This window comes from Podarcis liolepis (genome assembly GCF_965112155.1).
Source record: "Podarcis liolepis genome assembly, chromosome: 5".
Taxonomy (NCBI): domain Eukaryota; kingdom Metazoa; phylum Chordata; class Lepidosauria; order Squamata; family Lacertidae; genus Podarcis; species Podarcis liolepis.
Window position 1 is genome coordinate 38021439 of NC_139556.1, and position 15973 is coordinate 38037411.

At 42.9% G+C, this 15973-nt stretch overlaps 1 protein-coding gene across 3 annotated transcripts in view; it reads right to left on the reverse strand.

Annotated features, from left to right (window-relative positions):
* RNLS (renalase, FAD dependent amine oxidase) overlaps positions 1 to 15973 on the reverse strand; it is a 96296-nt gene that overhangs the window by 24832 nt on the left and 55491 nt on the right. For all 3 annotated transcript variants that reach the window (XM_083503220.1, XM_083503219.1, XM_083503221.1), the window contains exon 5: positions 4935 to 5108. In XM_083503220.1, coding sequence (XP_083359346.1) covers positions 4935 to 5108 — 174 coding nt within the window. The remainder of the gene's footprint in view (positions 1 to 4934; positions 5109 to 15973) is intronic.

Below are 15973 nucleotides of genomic sequence, written 5' to 3' on the forward strand. Positions count from 1 at the left end.
GTAGGACATAGCTAACTTCCCATGGAAAGCATAATGATGTCAGGGGTGCCCTTCTCTCTAATTTTGAATTATGCCATGCTCCCTGTGGCAGCCATTTTGTGATATGCCATACCCCCTCCATGGTAGCCATTTTGTGACTGGCACTTCCAGCCCTCTTTCAGAATTTGAAATGCTTCCCAAAGGGCTGGCAACCCCTGAATTAAAGTCTGAATGGCAATCTGTAAGGGAAAATGACACACACAAATAGAGACCTAATGACAAGCAAGGTGAGAAGGAAAAAACCTGGAAAGTAGGTAATCCGTTATTTGAGCGGACTGGGTGCCTCTAAAATATCTATCGAGAAAAATCATTTTGGATTTAATAAGATGTATCTAGCTATGAATAATGAATAAAAATAAATTCCTTCGAATCTAAAAATAAACTTGGAATTTCCTCTGAAATGTCAGTACTGACGTTAATGTACTACTTTGCAAACGGATGGGCTGTTCTTGGTTTTTCTATTAAAAATTCACATGGCTTGTCGAGTTTCTTCTATTCCTCCTGGAATCGCCTTAATGTATAGAGCACATATCAGAGGGAGTCCTGCAAAGAGAATGCTGGATAACCTATTCCGTCTTTCGTTATCTTCGTGAATAATTTCTTAGTGGCCTTGAAAGGAGCTACAAAAGGGGCTATAAAGCAAACCGATAAAGCAAAGAGGAGTCAAATGTATTGGTGGAGTGACCTGCTGATGGAGGCAAAGTAAATAAAGGCCTTTTTGCAACAGGAGGAGGAGACGAAACTGTATATGCGGAGGCTAGAGCAAGCTTGAAAAAGCTGAAAACGTTTCCCTGCAAATTTCTTAACTGCAAAGCAAGCCACAAGAGAGGCAGTATGCAGCATGTCTAGTGGTTAAGGATGATGATCACTGTAGTTCAATAACTTCTGGAGGGCCACAGGTTCTCTATCACTGATCTACTGAGCCTCACCAGGCGAGAATGAGCCTTGCAAGGAACACTGTTTTCTGCTCTGTCTGATGCATATTGGCATGACACAACTGGCACCATGTCAAGAAGCCTACACAAAGCTTGTAGGCAGGACAAAGAAGAATGACACCTTCTGTCTGCACCCTATGGCTTGCTTCTTCTTTCGGCAAAGCCCACTCTTTGTGGGTTTCGTGCACCAGAGTTGGCCAAATATGTTATGCACTGCAGACTGAGAACAATGTGTATGAGTTCAGTTTTAAGCACTTATTTATACCCTTGTACTTATCTTCCTTCCAATGGGAGCACAGGGCAGCTAACATGCCTGTGCATGTGAAGCATCTATAATATCTATGCAATGACTGTGAGCATTACAGTTTTGGGGAATCTATCTCTATCTATCTATCTATCTATCTATCTATCTATCTATCTATCTATCTATCATCTATCTATCTATCTATCTCTATCTATCATCTATCTATCTATCTATCTATCTATCTATCTATCTATCTATCTATCTATCTATCTATCATCTATCTATCTATCTATCTATCTATCTATCTATCTATCTATTCCTGGCTAGATAGTCTTCATCATAAGCATCCTGGCTTGCAGTAATGCTCATTAAACATGGCAAAAGACGTATGTCCTTAAGGACAAAAATCCCCTTCACTCTTACTGTTCTCATTCAGCTATTTCATCGCTATTTTTTAAAATTAAAGAAAAACCAGAGAATATGGAACCATCTCATAAAACCCCTGAGATTAAATAGAGCCCTTGCCATCACAACTATTTCTGTTTTGCTGCTAATAAGCACATTGTCCTACTACTACTTTTCTTGGAACGGAGTTGCAATTTGCAAAATTCAACCGAGTTAACAAGGGGCAACAGAGTACAAAAGAGAAGGAGGACCATATGTCATAATGAGGTCTTGTGGGAAGAAATTCATCTGCAACTGCTGGTCTTCAGCATTTTTTTTAAAAAAAGCTTATAACAGTTATATAGTTCACTCCCTCTGAGAAAGCTGGTTATCTTAGACAAATTGCTGCCAACAAATATTTCTCCCCCACCCCCACCTCACTCCCAACTCTCAATTTATAAATCTGTGTCATGAAGGATGAGCATGCTTTGATACACTGTGGCTTTCTCTTAATCCATCAGGAGCAGCTGGTTAAATCAGGCTTACATGTATACAGGCACAATGGCATGATAGTTCAATCAACGGAGGCTGACATTTTATTCCCCCTTCCCTTCTTGTTTTGTTTATTATTAATTAAACACAATAGAAACAATAATGGAGTTGGCACTTCATTGGGCAATACAAGTTCCCTAACAGGTACCTGCCCATCCCATTACCGTAGCTATTAGCCCCAAATATTTCTCCCCAATGTTCCAGAAGTGGCTAGCTGCTTCCGTTGGGCATTTTCTCAGTTTGCAGAAGAGAAATATCCATTTGCAGGTGTGGTCTGAATCCAAACTGCACCTGCCAGAACGTTGTCAGGTGGGTGGGGCTGTCCACCTGCCAACGTTGGCCACAGGAGGTGGGCCCTTGCAGGATTATGGTTGATCTGGGCAAGCACAGCTGCCACAATCGCAGGACCATAAGTTGGTTGATGCCAAGATGGCGATAGAAGAAGAAAAGGAAAGAAGCAGCAGCTAGCCAAGCCAGATTCCCTGACAAACCATGGAGAATTCAGGAGAAAAGTTATGTCTTTCCCCTCTTCTGAAAAAAGATGATGTCCTTAAATATCAATTCTTAACCTATACTTTAATATAACTAATATATTTTCATGTTTCAGATGTTTTAAATGTGAGAATCCTCACAGCACACATGATTTTGTACTGAATGCAGAATATAATAGATGGAAGGTTAAAATTCCTCTCCCACATCACAAACATAAACCGTAAGCCAACTGGGAGAGCAGAGCAAGATTTGGGGAACAGTCCAAGAGATGCTGATTGAAGTGAAAACTGGGAAGATGCCCTGGGAATTTTATGGAAGGGTACGATATGAATCTCTAAAATAAATAAAACAAAGACAGTATGACTGTTGTTGACAATGAGGACAGATAAAAGTAGTTATTAATAACTGTATTTTTCTGGTTATAAATTGAGGTGTGGGGGTGTTACTGGCTTGATTTGGTTTTGTCCTTGTTTTTATAATATATTTAGTGCTTTTATCTTGTATTTTTATGCTGTGAAGCACCCTGAGATCTACAGATGAAGGGTGGGATACAAATTTATAAATACTACTACTATTTATTTTTTTTAAAGTATGTCTTATATATGGTTCTTACACTGTTGGAAGTCAGGGCTTGCCTAACAACAACAACAACAACAACAACAACAACATCCTGCACAACCAAACTAAATCTGTGCAATTTTTATTTAGTGATCTGAGCAGAGAAATGAAGGCTGGGAAACATATAAAGTAATTTATATCTAGATCTATACATACATAGACATAGATGGCTATGTATATATAACCATATTTGAATGAAGGCCAACTTAGAAAGCCATCTAGGAAACAGCAGGCTGCAACTGAAAGCACATCACTCTAGTACTTCTCATGCTTCATTGCCCTGTGTTCAATATTGGATTTAGGTCAAGGTCCAGATCTTGACCTTCTATGCCCTTGGTGGGCTGCACACTCCCATGGCCTCCTGATATGACCTACATGACAGATGCATTCATTAGGGATGCTGCAGTTAAAGGGACAAGGGTGAAACGGGTAGGAGCAGAGGGCAGCCTTTCCTGGCAGATGGCCCACAGCAGTGCCCTTAAAGAGCAGAGGCTCGAATGTCTACAGATTCTACCCAATTGGTGCAAATTGCCACTGCACTTGCACATTTGCAACAGCACCTCTGCAGAAAGAGCTTGGCACAGTTTCCCCTGAAAGAATACATTGTATTCTTAAGACACAACATGCGGACTGTGTGCGCTCCTGCCTTGGAAAAAGGCAAGACTCACTTCGAGAAAATATACAATCTAGAGGGACTTCGAAGGAAGGTGTGCTGGAAATACGACTTCACTTTCAGGGGCCCACGCCACTGTCCTTCGAGACAGATAGATGACGACAACCATTTGCACATCATTAGAACCTGCGGCAAAATGCAGAATTCTGGAGACTTTAGAACCAAATGTGTGGTTTGTTAACCGTGTCTTGGAAACTGCAATGTAGGAGCAGCTGAAGTTGGGGGGAAGCACATCCTAACTGCGACAGGAGAAACAAGGTGGGTGGGTGTTAAAACCTTTCTTCCCATGCCACAGTCCTGATGAAAATCTCTCCTCCTCCAAAGAAGACATTTGCCTTAGAAGGGGGGGAAATAAAAGTGGCACCCAATGTCTTTTCCACAGCCATTTTCAACAATGTATTCCGAAACACTGACAAAAGCAGCACTTTGCAAAAAAAAAAAAAGGTCTTCTCAAATAATATATGGAATTACAGAAACGTCATGGTCCTTCCATGCTAACCACACTCCCATGTCACTAACACAGGACTGGGCTCAGCAGCCATGCCTACACATTTCATTTCTGGAGCCAAGCATACTCAATAGGGAGGAGTAAAATTCTGGATGGACGGTAGAATAAATTGTACAAAAATCAAAGCTTTAAACAGCAGAACCAGGGCATTTCTTGGAATAGCCGGGTTTTGATGTTTTCCTTTGTTCTTCCTCTTTCTCTTTTTAACCCATCTCTGACACTGCTTTCATAAAATGATATAATATAAACCATGTGTCGGATGATGATGATGATGATGATTTTTAAAAATCCTTCTTAATTTCATTGTGCATTTTATTACAGGCCAAATGTGACATTACTTTTTTTTTTTTGTTAATCCCCTACGGCATGGAGTTAAATACTTGCTCTGTTCAGAATAGCAACACTCAATTAAGTCGCTTCTCCCCCCGCCCTTCATGATCTACACCCTCCTTTGTTACTGTGCTTAAAGGGAATAATGGGAGCACTGACCTATATTGCGCTTCTTATTATCAATGGAGATGAAGCGTATGCAGGGATTATCGGAGATGTACCGTACTGCCCAAGGGACATCAATCTGTGTGCCGGCTTCATAAAAAAGGCCCAGAGCGTAACGAGAGGAGTAGCTCACAGATTCCAGTTGCTGCCTTTGACTTTTGTTAATTACTGTGGAGGAAAAAAAAAAGACAAATAAAGGAATTAGACAATTACTTTTCTCTCAGAGCATTAAACCTGCAAATAATGCTATAGTTAAGCCGCTTAGACTTTTCCTAAAACAGCACTCATATGTGCCTAGAAATAAAAGGGAGGGGGGTTGCGGGCGGCAGAAGCCATGCGCCACTGCATAGTTTCAAATGACAGAACACGAATGTAGTCCTGGGTGTTTGTTACTGTCACACAGAGGGTCATCAGACAATTTTAAGGATACTTAAGAAGCCATGTTTTATGAAACACGGGATATATCCTTGTGCGTAAAATGGAAAGGGAAGGGGACAGGTAAATGCGAGCGGAGGCGAAACAGAGCAAAGGGTGGGGAGGCGATATAAGCCACTTGCAGAATCCCCGCCCCCCCCAAAAAGGGTGTGTGTGGAGAGCTTTGCCACAACAGAATCTTGAGAACACATTATGGCTAAGAGGAAAGTCCTGCAAGATAAAATCGTATCATCCACAAAATATATGTAATCGGATTACTAGCTAATGGCTATAACAAGGAGAAGAGGAAGAAGAATTACATCTCACAAAGGGTATCGTATCACATATTAATACATTTAATTTGGGACATTTCATAACTTACAGTAAATTCTAAAAGCCCACTCAAGAACAGAGACGTGGTACTCCATTCAGAAACCCGTTCCAAAAATGTTATTAGGCAAATAGGAATCCATTTCCTCCCAAGGAATAAAACTCAAAGGAAATCCCAAGAGGCCGTGTCCCTGAGTGTACTTTCAAATCTTTGTTATTATTGCTATTACATTTCTACCCCACCTTCCCTTCAAGGTCCTCAAGGCAGCATATGTGGTTCTCTATTATATCCTCACAACAATCCAGTGGGGTAGGTTAGGATGTGCGATAGTGCCTGGCCCAAGGTTGCCCAACGGCTGAATGGGCTTTCGAACCTGGGTTTCCCCAGTCCTACTCTGACACTCTGACCACTACAACGCCCGTGAGGAGCCTACATCATTATTCATGCCCTAAGAACTACTTTCAGATTTGCTGGTGGAAGTACAGTGGTACCTCAGGTTACAGACGCTTCAGGCTACAGACTCCAGAAATAGTACTATATCTGGGTTAGCAGAGTCTGTAACCCGAGGTACCACTGTATCCCCCTGCTGTGGTGGGCCGCTGTGGTGGTCTGGGCTGCTGACCTTGTCCTCTTATTATAATGCAGACATAAATTCAAGAATGTGAGTCTTATTTTAGTCTCTTTCTCCTTAAAAGTAGTCAAGGAGAATACTTTCAAGCTTCCATAATAAATAACAATACATACGTAATATTGTACTCAGTAGAATCACCCGCGTAGGTAGATTTCCTTTGCATGCAAAAAATTACTAAAAAGTCATGCAGCCACATGTGTGCATCTGCATGTTTGGAATTTAGAACAAGGACTCCAGAAAATATCAATCTTAAGCACCAAATAATCTTTTCATTACTAATCAGCAACATTCTTGACAATGCAGACTCAGTTCTTGGTGACCTCTAGATCTGGGAGTTCATGAGTACAAAAACATATATGTCTATGCTGCTGTGAGTATAGATAAGATTGTGAGTCGTGGACAAGAACCAGTGCATTCACGATTAGAGATTAAAAGTGCTGTTTCATTTCAACATGGCTCCAGAGTAATTTCCCTGGACTAAACACACATGGAGACATTCATTCATTTATTTATTCCACTTTCACGCCTGCTAAGGACCCTCAAAGCAGTTGGTACCATAAAACTAACACCCCCCCCCGAAACATGCTTATATATATATATTTGCAGATTTCTTGACAAATAAACAATTTCAGATAAGAACAGAGGAGACTAACTAGTCTCTAACCTAGTAAGAAACCATTAACTGGTTACTACCTCGCTAAAGCATGGTAGAAAGCAAAAGTCTACATTTCTAGCAATTTCAACAGAGCCATCCACCCGCACATTGAGAGAAAATTCCACAAAATCAGAATGGTATTTCCTGATAACAGATATTCTTGTTCATGTTCAGTACAGAGGGGCTTTAGGCTCAGTGGTGGGGTACCTGCTTTGCACGCAGAAGATCACAGGTTCAATCTCTAGCTAGGGTTGGGAGATACCCTGTGTGAAACCACAGAGAGGCACCGCTAATCAGTGTAGACAGTCCTGAGCCTGATGTAGCAATGATCTGACTTCCCATGTTCTTAATGGTGGCACCCAAAGTTTTATAAGTCCATTATTCTCTTAAGGTCCTCCAAAATATGGCCAGCATTCTGAAGAGTGCTATTCATTGGGCAGGCAACATTTTCACACGTCTCCTGTGAAAAGGAAAATTACAGTGCTCTGGCCTGAAAAAGAATGTAACGGTATGTGATATTATATTTTAAAAAGTCATTAGGAAAAATGAAGGAGCATCAGGGGGGAAAGGATCCACCAGATCATTGTGTAAGGCAAAGACAAATACAGTGGTACCTCAGAAGGCAATTGGAATCCGTTCCAGAAGTCCGTTCGACTTCCAAAATGTTCGGAAACCAAGGCGCGGCTTCTGATTGGCTGCAGGAAGCTCCTGCAGCCAATTGGAAGCCGTGGAAGCCCCGTCGGACGTTCGGCTTCCAAAGAACGTTCACAAACCAGAACACTCACTTGCGGGCTTGCGGCGTTCGGGAGCCAAAATGGACAAGTACCAAGGGCATTTGACAACCAAGGTACGACTGTATGTTCTAAATGAAGGCGATGCTTCCTTGAAATTGCAGAAATCACCAGTGCCATCTGCAGGTAGTCACAGCTGTCACTCTTCGCGTCACCCAGCAGTGGTTCTGAAGCAAACTCCAGAGCCGCAAGCCCCACAGGGCAATAGGAAGGGCTGCTAATCCATAGCTGTCATGCACTTCAACTGTATTCACAGCCTCCGCCCTGACTACTTGACTCACCCTTTCATCGGTGCCTCGTTCACCCCACGGGCATTGAAGTTTAATGACTCTTTAAAACACTTTATATACACCAATGAAGTGGGAGGCGACACAACCCAGGCCGCCCTCCCCACCCCCATTTCATTCAGCTGAATGCAAGAAATCTGCAGCTAAAGCATCCCCAACAGTTATTAATTTTATTATAGAGGTGAGGAAACCTCCGCTCCTACCCCCAGTCTGAGGGCAGTATTCCCTCCTGAGAAACCTTCCAGGAGCTACATGGCAATGATGGGCAGGGCCCGTTGTGAAAGCTGGTGAAGCAAGGGCTGTGATTCGTATATTTGCACAGCAGGATGCATTCCAGCTATGCAAACGTCGGAAGGTTTCCATACAGACATCTGTATATCCTCCATCCATTATTGCAGTTCAATAACACATTTTAGCCAGGCAAAAGCAATAAGAGAGGGTGTAGGTATGTAGCTTTGTGTGTGTCTTTTTTTGGGGGGGGGGGTGCAGATAGGAGAACAGCTAGGAGAAGCCAGGAGGCCTGAGGTCCTGGGCCCTATGTTTTATTATAATGCAGGGGTGGTGAAGGGACGTGGGTGGCGCTGTGGGTTAAACCACAGAGCCTAGGACTTGCCGATCAGAAGGTCAGCGGTTTGAATCCCCGTGACGGGGTGAGCTCCCGTTGCTCGGTTCCTGCGCCTGCCAACGTAGCAGTTCGAAAGCACGTCAAAGTGCAAGTAGATAAATAGGTACTGCTCCGGCGGGAAGGTAAACGGTGTTTCCGTGTGCTGCTATGGTTCGCCAGAAGCGGCTTAGTCATGCTGGCCACATGACCTGGAAGCTGTACGCCGGCTCCCTTGGCCAATAAAGCGAGATGAGCGCCGCAACCCCAGAGTCGGCCACAACTGGACCTAACGGTCAGGGGTCCCTTTACCTTTAGGGATGGTGAACTGGTTATAGCCCAAGAGCTACAACCAAAGGGGCAATCATTCAAGGGTGGGTGGAACCAAATGCCAAGGGTGGCCAGGGCCAGAGGCAAAAGTGAGTGGGGCAACAAACATTAATGTTAGCTTTGTACCGTATGTTACCTGGTTTCTACACATACCTCTATCTATCCTCCATCCAGGCAAGCAAATGCCATCATCAGAGCTTCAGAACACATTTCAACATCAAAAGAGGGGCTAAAGCAGGGTAGATGAGGAGCATGACCTAGGGAGAGGTTGTGTGGCAAGAGGAGAGTCCAGAAGGTCAGATAGGAAGGCCTGGAAGACTGCACCTGGCCCCTAGATCCGAGGTTCCCCACCCCTGATATGAAGATTCATGCCTCACTTTTTTAATACAGACAGCAACCGTTTTAGGAGTATCCAATATGTGCTCAACAATGTACATGCATATTGTGCCGAACCTGGAGGTGACCCAAAAACATCACCAAAATGTCACCAAAAAGGCAACGGAACGGGGTAGGCTGACGTGGGCCCCACCGATACGCATGGGAGTCCGGAACTGATTGTTGCCTGTATATATGAGCTATTCAAGGCACCCTGCAATAATTAAAATCACAGTAAGAAAATACAGCAACAAGAAGAAATATATATAAGAGACACAGGCATGGCAGATAAAACAGTCCTTCGATAAAAACACCTCAATGTGGAAAATTAAAAGATTGATAAAATAAAAGGATGTCTTCACAAGTCAGCAGAAGGCCATCAGAGAGGAGGCTCCCCAAACCTCATAGAATGAAGCATTCCACCATCCTAGTTGCTGTGGCTGTTGTCCTGCTCCTCATCAGAACTGAACATTCTCCCAAAGTGGGACATAGACAAGGGCTCTGTGGTGGCTACCCACTCCTGCTTAGAGACTGCTTGGTTCCAAAGTAAAATCACTCTTACCATCAATAGTCCCCCCCCCAAAAAAAAACTTCAGTCAAATCTACCCTCCTGTAAATTAAGCCCATGAGGTCTAGGCATGCCCTCTGAGGCAGCTGAGGACAAGTCTTTGCCATCTTGCACGGGGCAGCCATCCAGGTTTTTGTAGACTTCCATCATATCCCCCCTCAATATTCCTTTAACCTAGTTCATAGGACTTTGTTTCAAACGCCCACCAGGTTCCTTGCTCTCCTCTTAATTTGCCCCAATTTGGCTATATATTCCTTAATATGTGGTGCCCAGAACTGGGCACAGTACTCTAGATGAGGTGTGACGACTGCAGGATAAAATGGGACTATCACTTATTGCTACTCGGAAACCATGTCTCTATTAATGTAGCCTAAAACTGCATTTTCCTTTATTGCAGCCATGTTACACTACTGACTTACGATCAACTCATGATTGCCCACAATCCTGAGGTCTTTTCACTACAGTTAAGCCACTATACCCATGGATTTAATTTTACCTCGGTCCTGTATACCTGAAAGAGCGTCTCCACACCCATTGTTCAGCCCGGACACTGAGATCCAGCACCGAGGGCCTTCTGGCGGTTCCCTCATTGCGAGAAGTGAGGTTACAGGGAACCAGACAGAGGGCCTTCTCGGTAGTGGCACCCGCCCTGTGGAACACCCTCCCTTCAGATGTGAAGGAAATAAGCAGCTATCTTCTTTTTAAAAGACATCTGAAGGCAGCCCTGTTTAGGGAAGTTTTTAATATTTAATGCTGTATTGTTTTTAACACTTGATTGGAAGCCACCCAGAGTGGCTGGGGAAACTCAGCCAGATGGGTGGGGAATAGATAATAAATTATTATTATTATTATTATTATTATTATTATTATTATTATTACCCCTCCCCACCAGCCTATATCTGTGTATCTGATTTCCCTCACCAAGCGCAGCACTTCAAAATACGAAACACACCAAAGTAGTCCAACTACATTAAATTCTACAAGTAAGGGATGACTAACCTTTTCAGACCTTTGGGCACACTTTAACCCTCTGGCCACTTATCTCCCCCTCCTCTGGATCAACCTCACTGAGAGACGGAGAGAGATAAGGGGGCATGCACACAAACACACTTCACTTTTCCAAGAGATCTATGTCAAAGTCGGATCTTGTGGAGTTAATTTGACCTTTGAAAAACGCTTAAGATAGGAAAGAGGAAGTGGGAAAGAATGTGGCACATCCAGCTTCTGCTCCATGTATTTTTCAACAGAGAAAAATGTAACCACCCTCACCACTTCATGAGCAGTGAGTTGTGTGTGTGTGTGTGTGTGTGTGTGTGTGTGTGTGTGTCTCAGAAGACTTGTGGGTGCTAGGGAAAGACCTCATGGGTGCCATGTTTGTGACCCCTTCTACAAGTTGTGTTAAGAAGTCCTACTTCCTTAGTTGTGGCTCTTGTGAACTATTGAGTGACAGTATTCCATGTGCCAGACGTTTCAGGTGAAGGCTAAGCTGAAATGAATACCATTTTACATTCACATGGGATAGCTGATCATCTGTGAACAGGCACAATCTGGATCTTATAGAGTTCCCCCGTGTGCTCAGACTTCTGAATGAAGCACCCTCCCCATGGTGCCCTTCACATTTCGTTAGCTGTCTCAGTAATAACCGTGACTGAATAGTCACTGGAAATATGGCTTAAATCTCAAGGTGAAACACCAGTTAAATGGTTAACGTGACAAAAAAAAAAAAAAAAGGATATAAAGCAGACACTTCCCTTAAAAGAGTCTGTGCCAAACTAACCAATTCTCTACTAGGTTTATCTTTTAAAGTAAGTTTATATGATTATTCAAATTACCAATGCACTTGCACCAACTTTCTCCTTTAAATGGAACAGATAGATATATATACACAAAATATGCAATATCCTCCCCATGGATCTACATTACTGTGATGTTTCATTATTAAGAAGCCATTTGGCAGGTGAAAGTGTACATGTATGGTCGTGTCTGAGGGCCTATTAGCATCTAGTCTGAGCAAATAAAAGCCTTTGTGAACTGAACGTCAACGTAACATTCAAGTTTCGAATGAAAGACAAAAAATGTTCACGTTAAGTGTTGTCTTTCACCCATTGCCTAGATCAGATTAACAGAAATATTGCATAACAATGCACAGTTATATGCCTGGCATTGTGAAGATTTCTACTAAGGACAGTGAGGTGAGTCAAGTTCAATCAAGGTGAGAGTTTCAGTTTTGGGAATTCTGCGTCTGCTGGTTTGAATTTGAACAGGGAAGATGATTTGACATTGTTTCTAAAATAATATATATATATATATCTCCTTCCTTCCCAAAGCAGGTATGATTTAATAACAACCCTCTAGAGTGTGGGTGTTGGGGGCAGAGTTGTGCTCTTGCTTTTAGACTGCACTCACACAGAGTACAAGATGCTGGAGCTCTCTGAGAGTTCTAAAAAGCCAAGCTAATTAAGTCATGGATAGAAGGTTTGCAACAGACCACCACAACTGGAGCATAAACGGAAGCCTTGGTCATAACTGTCCCACTGGCAATTTAATTACAAAGAAACAGAGATGGCTATTTCCCCCTGAAACAAACTAAAAACAAAACTGTATTATCATTCAGACGTAGCAACACCTCTCCCATTATGACTTAGAAAGAAAAACCGCCATCCTGATGCTACAACATTCAAACAAAGATGGTAGTGGTCCATCCTAATATGGACAAGTGATAAATTAAGGACTCCAATGTGCAGAAGCCAGAAGACACTCCCATGTACCATGAGAGCTGGGAGATAACCACGTTGAGCGCTTATAAATGAAGAAATGAGAACCAACAAACTATAGAGAGTGAAGGAATTAACCTGAATACCCAATATTGACTTGGAAGTGGTAGAGCAGTGGGACAATGCCCAGCAAGAGTCATCTGCTGGGTCAAGGACAGTGATGACTTGTGTGTAGGCTCTAGGTTGGTGCAACTGGATGAAAGCAAAGGGCAGGTGGGTTCTGTAAAGAGGAACGCAGAAAACACATGGTGGGGGTTTAAGGTAAGCCTCACCTTGCTAAGGATCCCAGATGCAGGGGGAAGGGCTGTAGCTCAGTGTTAAGAGTACATATTGTGCATGGAAAAGGTCCCAAGTTCAATAAATGGCAACTCCAAGTAGGGTTGGGAAAGAGTCCTGTCTAAAACCCTGGAGAACTGTTGGGTAGCCAACACTGTGCCCTCCAGATTAACTGGACTGTAAATCCCACCATCCTTACCCATTGGCCATGCTAGAGATGATGGGAGCTGGAGTTCAATAGCAATTAGAGGGCCACAGGTTCGCCCACTTTTGCTGTAGACAATACTGAGTGAGATGGACCAACAGATTGACGTGCTGTAAGGCAGCATCCTGTATTCCTTATAAGAGTGGTAGTACCCAAGATGAAGCTGAATGGGGCAATGAGCTAGGAAGGAGAAAAAAGAGACCCATGTCCTTGATCTGGCAGGAAAACCCCTCATAAGCAGTAGTATGTGTGGGAATTAAGGACCATTTATGAGCAAGGAAAGGGAGACTGTAGGAAGTGGGATCAGTTGAATGAAACATATTAAATGGCAAGGAGAAAGGAAACCAGGGATAAAGGAGCTCTTGATAGTAAAAGAAAAGAAGAAACAGGTTCCTTGTATGAATCTTCTTTACACTAGGTCAGGTCATTTTGCAATGTACTCTCTATTGATTCATCTATTTGGAAAAAATCATAGTTAAAAATTAGTGGTGTGCAATAATAAAAACACAACAAATAAGGCAGATTAAAAACAGTTTCCCAAAAGAAATCTGATATCTGACATTGAGTCGACAGAACCTTTTGGGAAGCCTGTAGAAATAGTTTCTAGCATCTGATGAAATGTGTATGATGTTGGTACTTGTCTAACTTCAGTGGACAGGCCTGCTTAAGGACCTGATCTGAATAACCATGAAACAAACCTCAGGTGCCCATGGAGCCATGAGGTGCGCCCATATAGTGAGCAGACAGGTATAGAGGGAGTAAACTGATCTCTCAAACATCCTGGTGTTTAGGGCTTTATACACTACCGGTAAACTTTAAATTTGGCCCGGGAGCATATTAGCAACCAGCGTAGTTCTCAGCGCACTAGTGTTATGAGTTGACTCTAATGTCCTACACACAGAGATATGCTGCAAACCAGGTGAGGCTGTTTACCCACCTTGCCCAATGTTTACTACTCAGGCTGGCTGTGGTTCTCCAGATTCTCAGGCCAAAGCCCCCCAAATCACATGATACTTCAGGTAATGGGGACTGAACCTGGGAACTTTTGCATGCCCGAGGCAGTATGCTTCTGAATACAGTTGCTAGAAACCAAAGGAGGGGAGGGGAAGAGAGTCCTTCTGTGCTTCTTTCCCCCATGATTGTTTCTTGTCAAACAGAGGTTTGAATCAGTAGAAAAATCTAGGGCTTGGTGAACTACCCTTCTTTCACGTCAGAAGGTTGATCTGATATGGGGAATATGTGGTGATGAGGTGATATTCTAAAGCTTTTGGGGGAGGGTTTAAATATTAGGTGGCTGAAAGTCTTTCTTTCTTTTCTTTCTTTCTTTCTTTCTCTCTCTCTCTCTCTCTCTCTCTCTCTCTCTCTCTCTCTCTTTCTTTCTTTCTCAAATACTTATCTCACCCTTCCTCAGGTACAGTGTGCAGTCCTCCTTTCTCCTCATCACAACAACCCCCAGTGACCTTCATGAGAATTTGAACCTAGATGTCCCAGGTTCTCTAGCTCTGATACTATAAGCACTGAATTATGCTGGATCTATTCACAGAAGGAAAGGTTAAGTGAGACTGGCAGATCTGGACTGCTCAGTAGAGGAGCATAGAATTGTATTGTTCACCTTTTATTTTGTTACTTTCCTTTTGTATGTATATACCTATACTTGGGGTTGTGTGAACACGAACACACACACACACACACACACACACACAAAATGTTCAATGCAGTTCAAAAAATATATTATTTCTTCCTTCAACAGACTGTTTTGTTTAAGATGATTTTATTTGTAGTGTCTGACTAAATCATACTTTGGCCAAGAATTTAAAACTAGTCAATTAGATACAGATTGCCTGAACAAGCTGTAGTATTTTGAAGCTGCTGCTGATTGCTGTTTTAAGTTAAAAAGGAAATTGTGGTTAAACTGTAACATAGGTATTTTTAGCGTGGGCATTCTGTTTAACAGAATTCAGAAGAACATTTGCCCCGACAGATTATGCAGCCTGACCTTTTTTTTACCTTGGAGCTGATGGTTGCCAAGACCAAATTCCAAGAAGAAGGGATACAAGAAAAGATGTGGTGTTAGTTCCGTGGAGTTGGAATGTTCCAAAAAACAAGGAACATCGATTGTGCCATAACTAGCAATAGGATTGTTGAAGTGGTGCCCAATTAAATGTTCTTTTGGGATGACTCACTGGATGGGGTCTGACTGATCCAACAGACTCCAGGCTGCGAAGGAATCCTCCTCTCCCACCCCGGCTAAATTGGCTGGAGACCCTGGGAATTTTATGCCTTCTCCTTGCATTGTGTGGTTGGGCTCTTTGCCTGAATCATCTACAGCTATTCATAAGTATCTTGTTGCTGTGCTGCACCTGCTCCCTTGCTTGTTGGCCAACGTGGACTAGACTGTGAAGGCTGCCGGGTGGACGGATACAGCCCTTGCTTGTTTCAGGGGGTTAAACCAGAACACATGTAGTCCCTTTCCCCATTCCATGAGACTGATGGCGAAGCAATGAATGTCTAGAATAAGGGGGTGGGGTGGGAAATGGGAAGAAAGGCAACTTCCTGAAATGTTTTGATCAAGGAGATTCATTTACCCATGAGACTAAAAGCCATGTCTGAACATGCATGGGAAGATACCGGGGGGGGGAGGGAGGGGATTAATCCATGCACAACAATAGGTAAGAGAAGAACAATACAAAGCAATGTTCAAGCATTCTGCAGTTCCCACTATACTTGGGAGATGGATCCAGATTTAGTCATCCTTTAGAGCAGTGTTTCCCAACCTTGGGCCTCCAGCTGTTTTT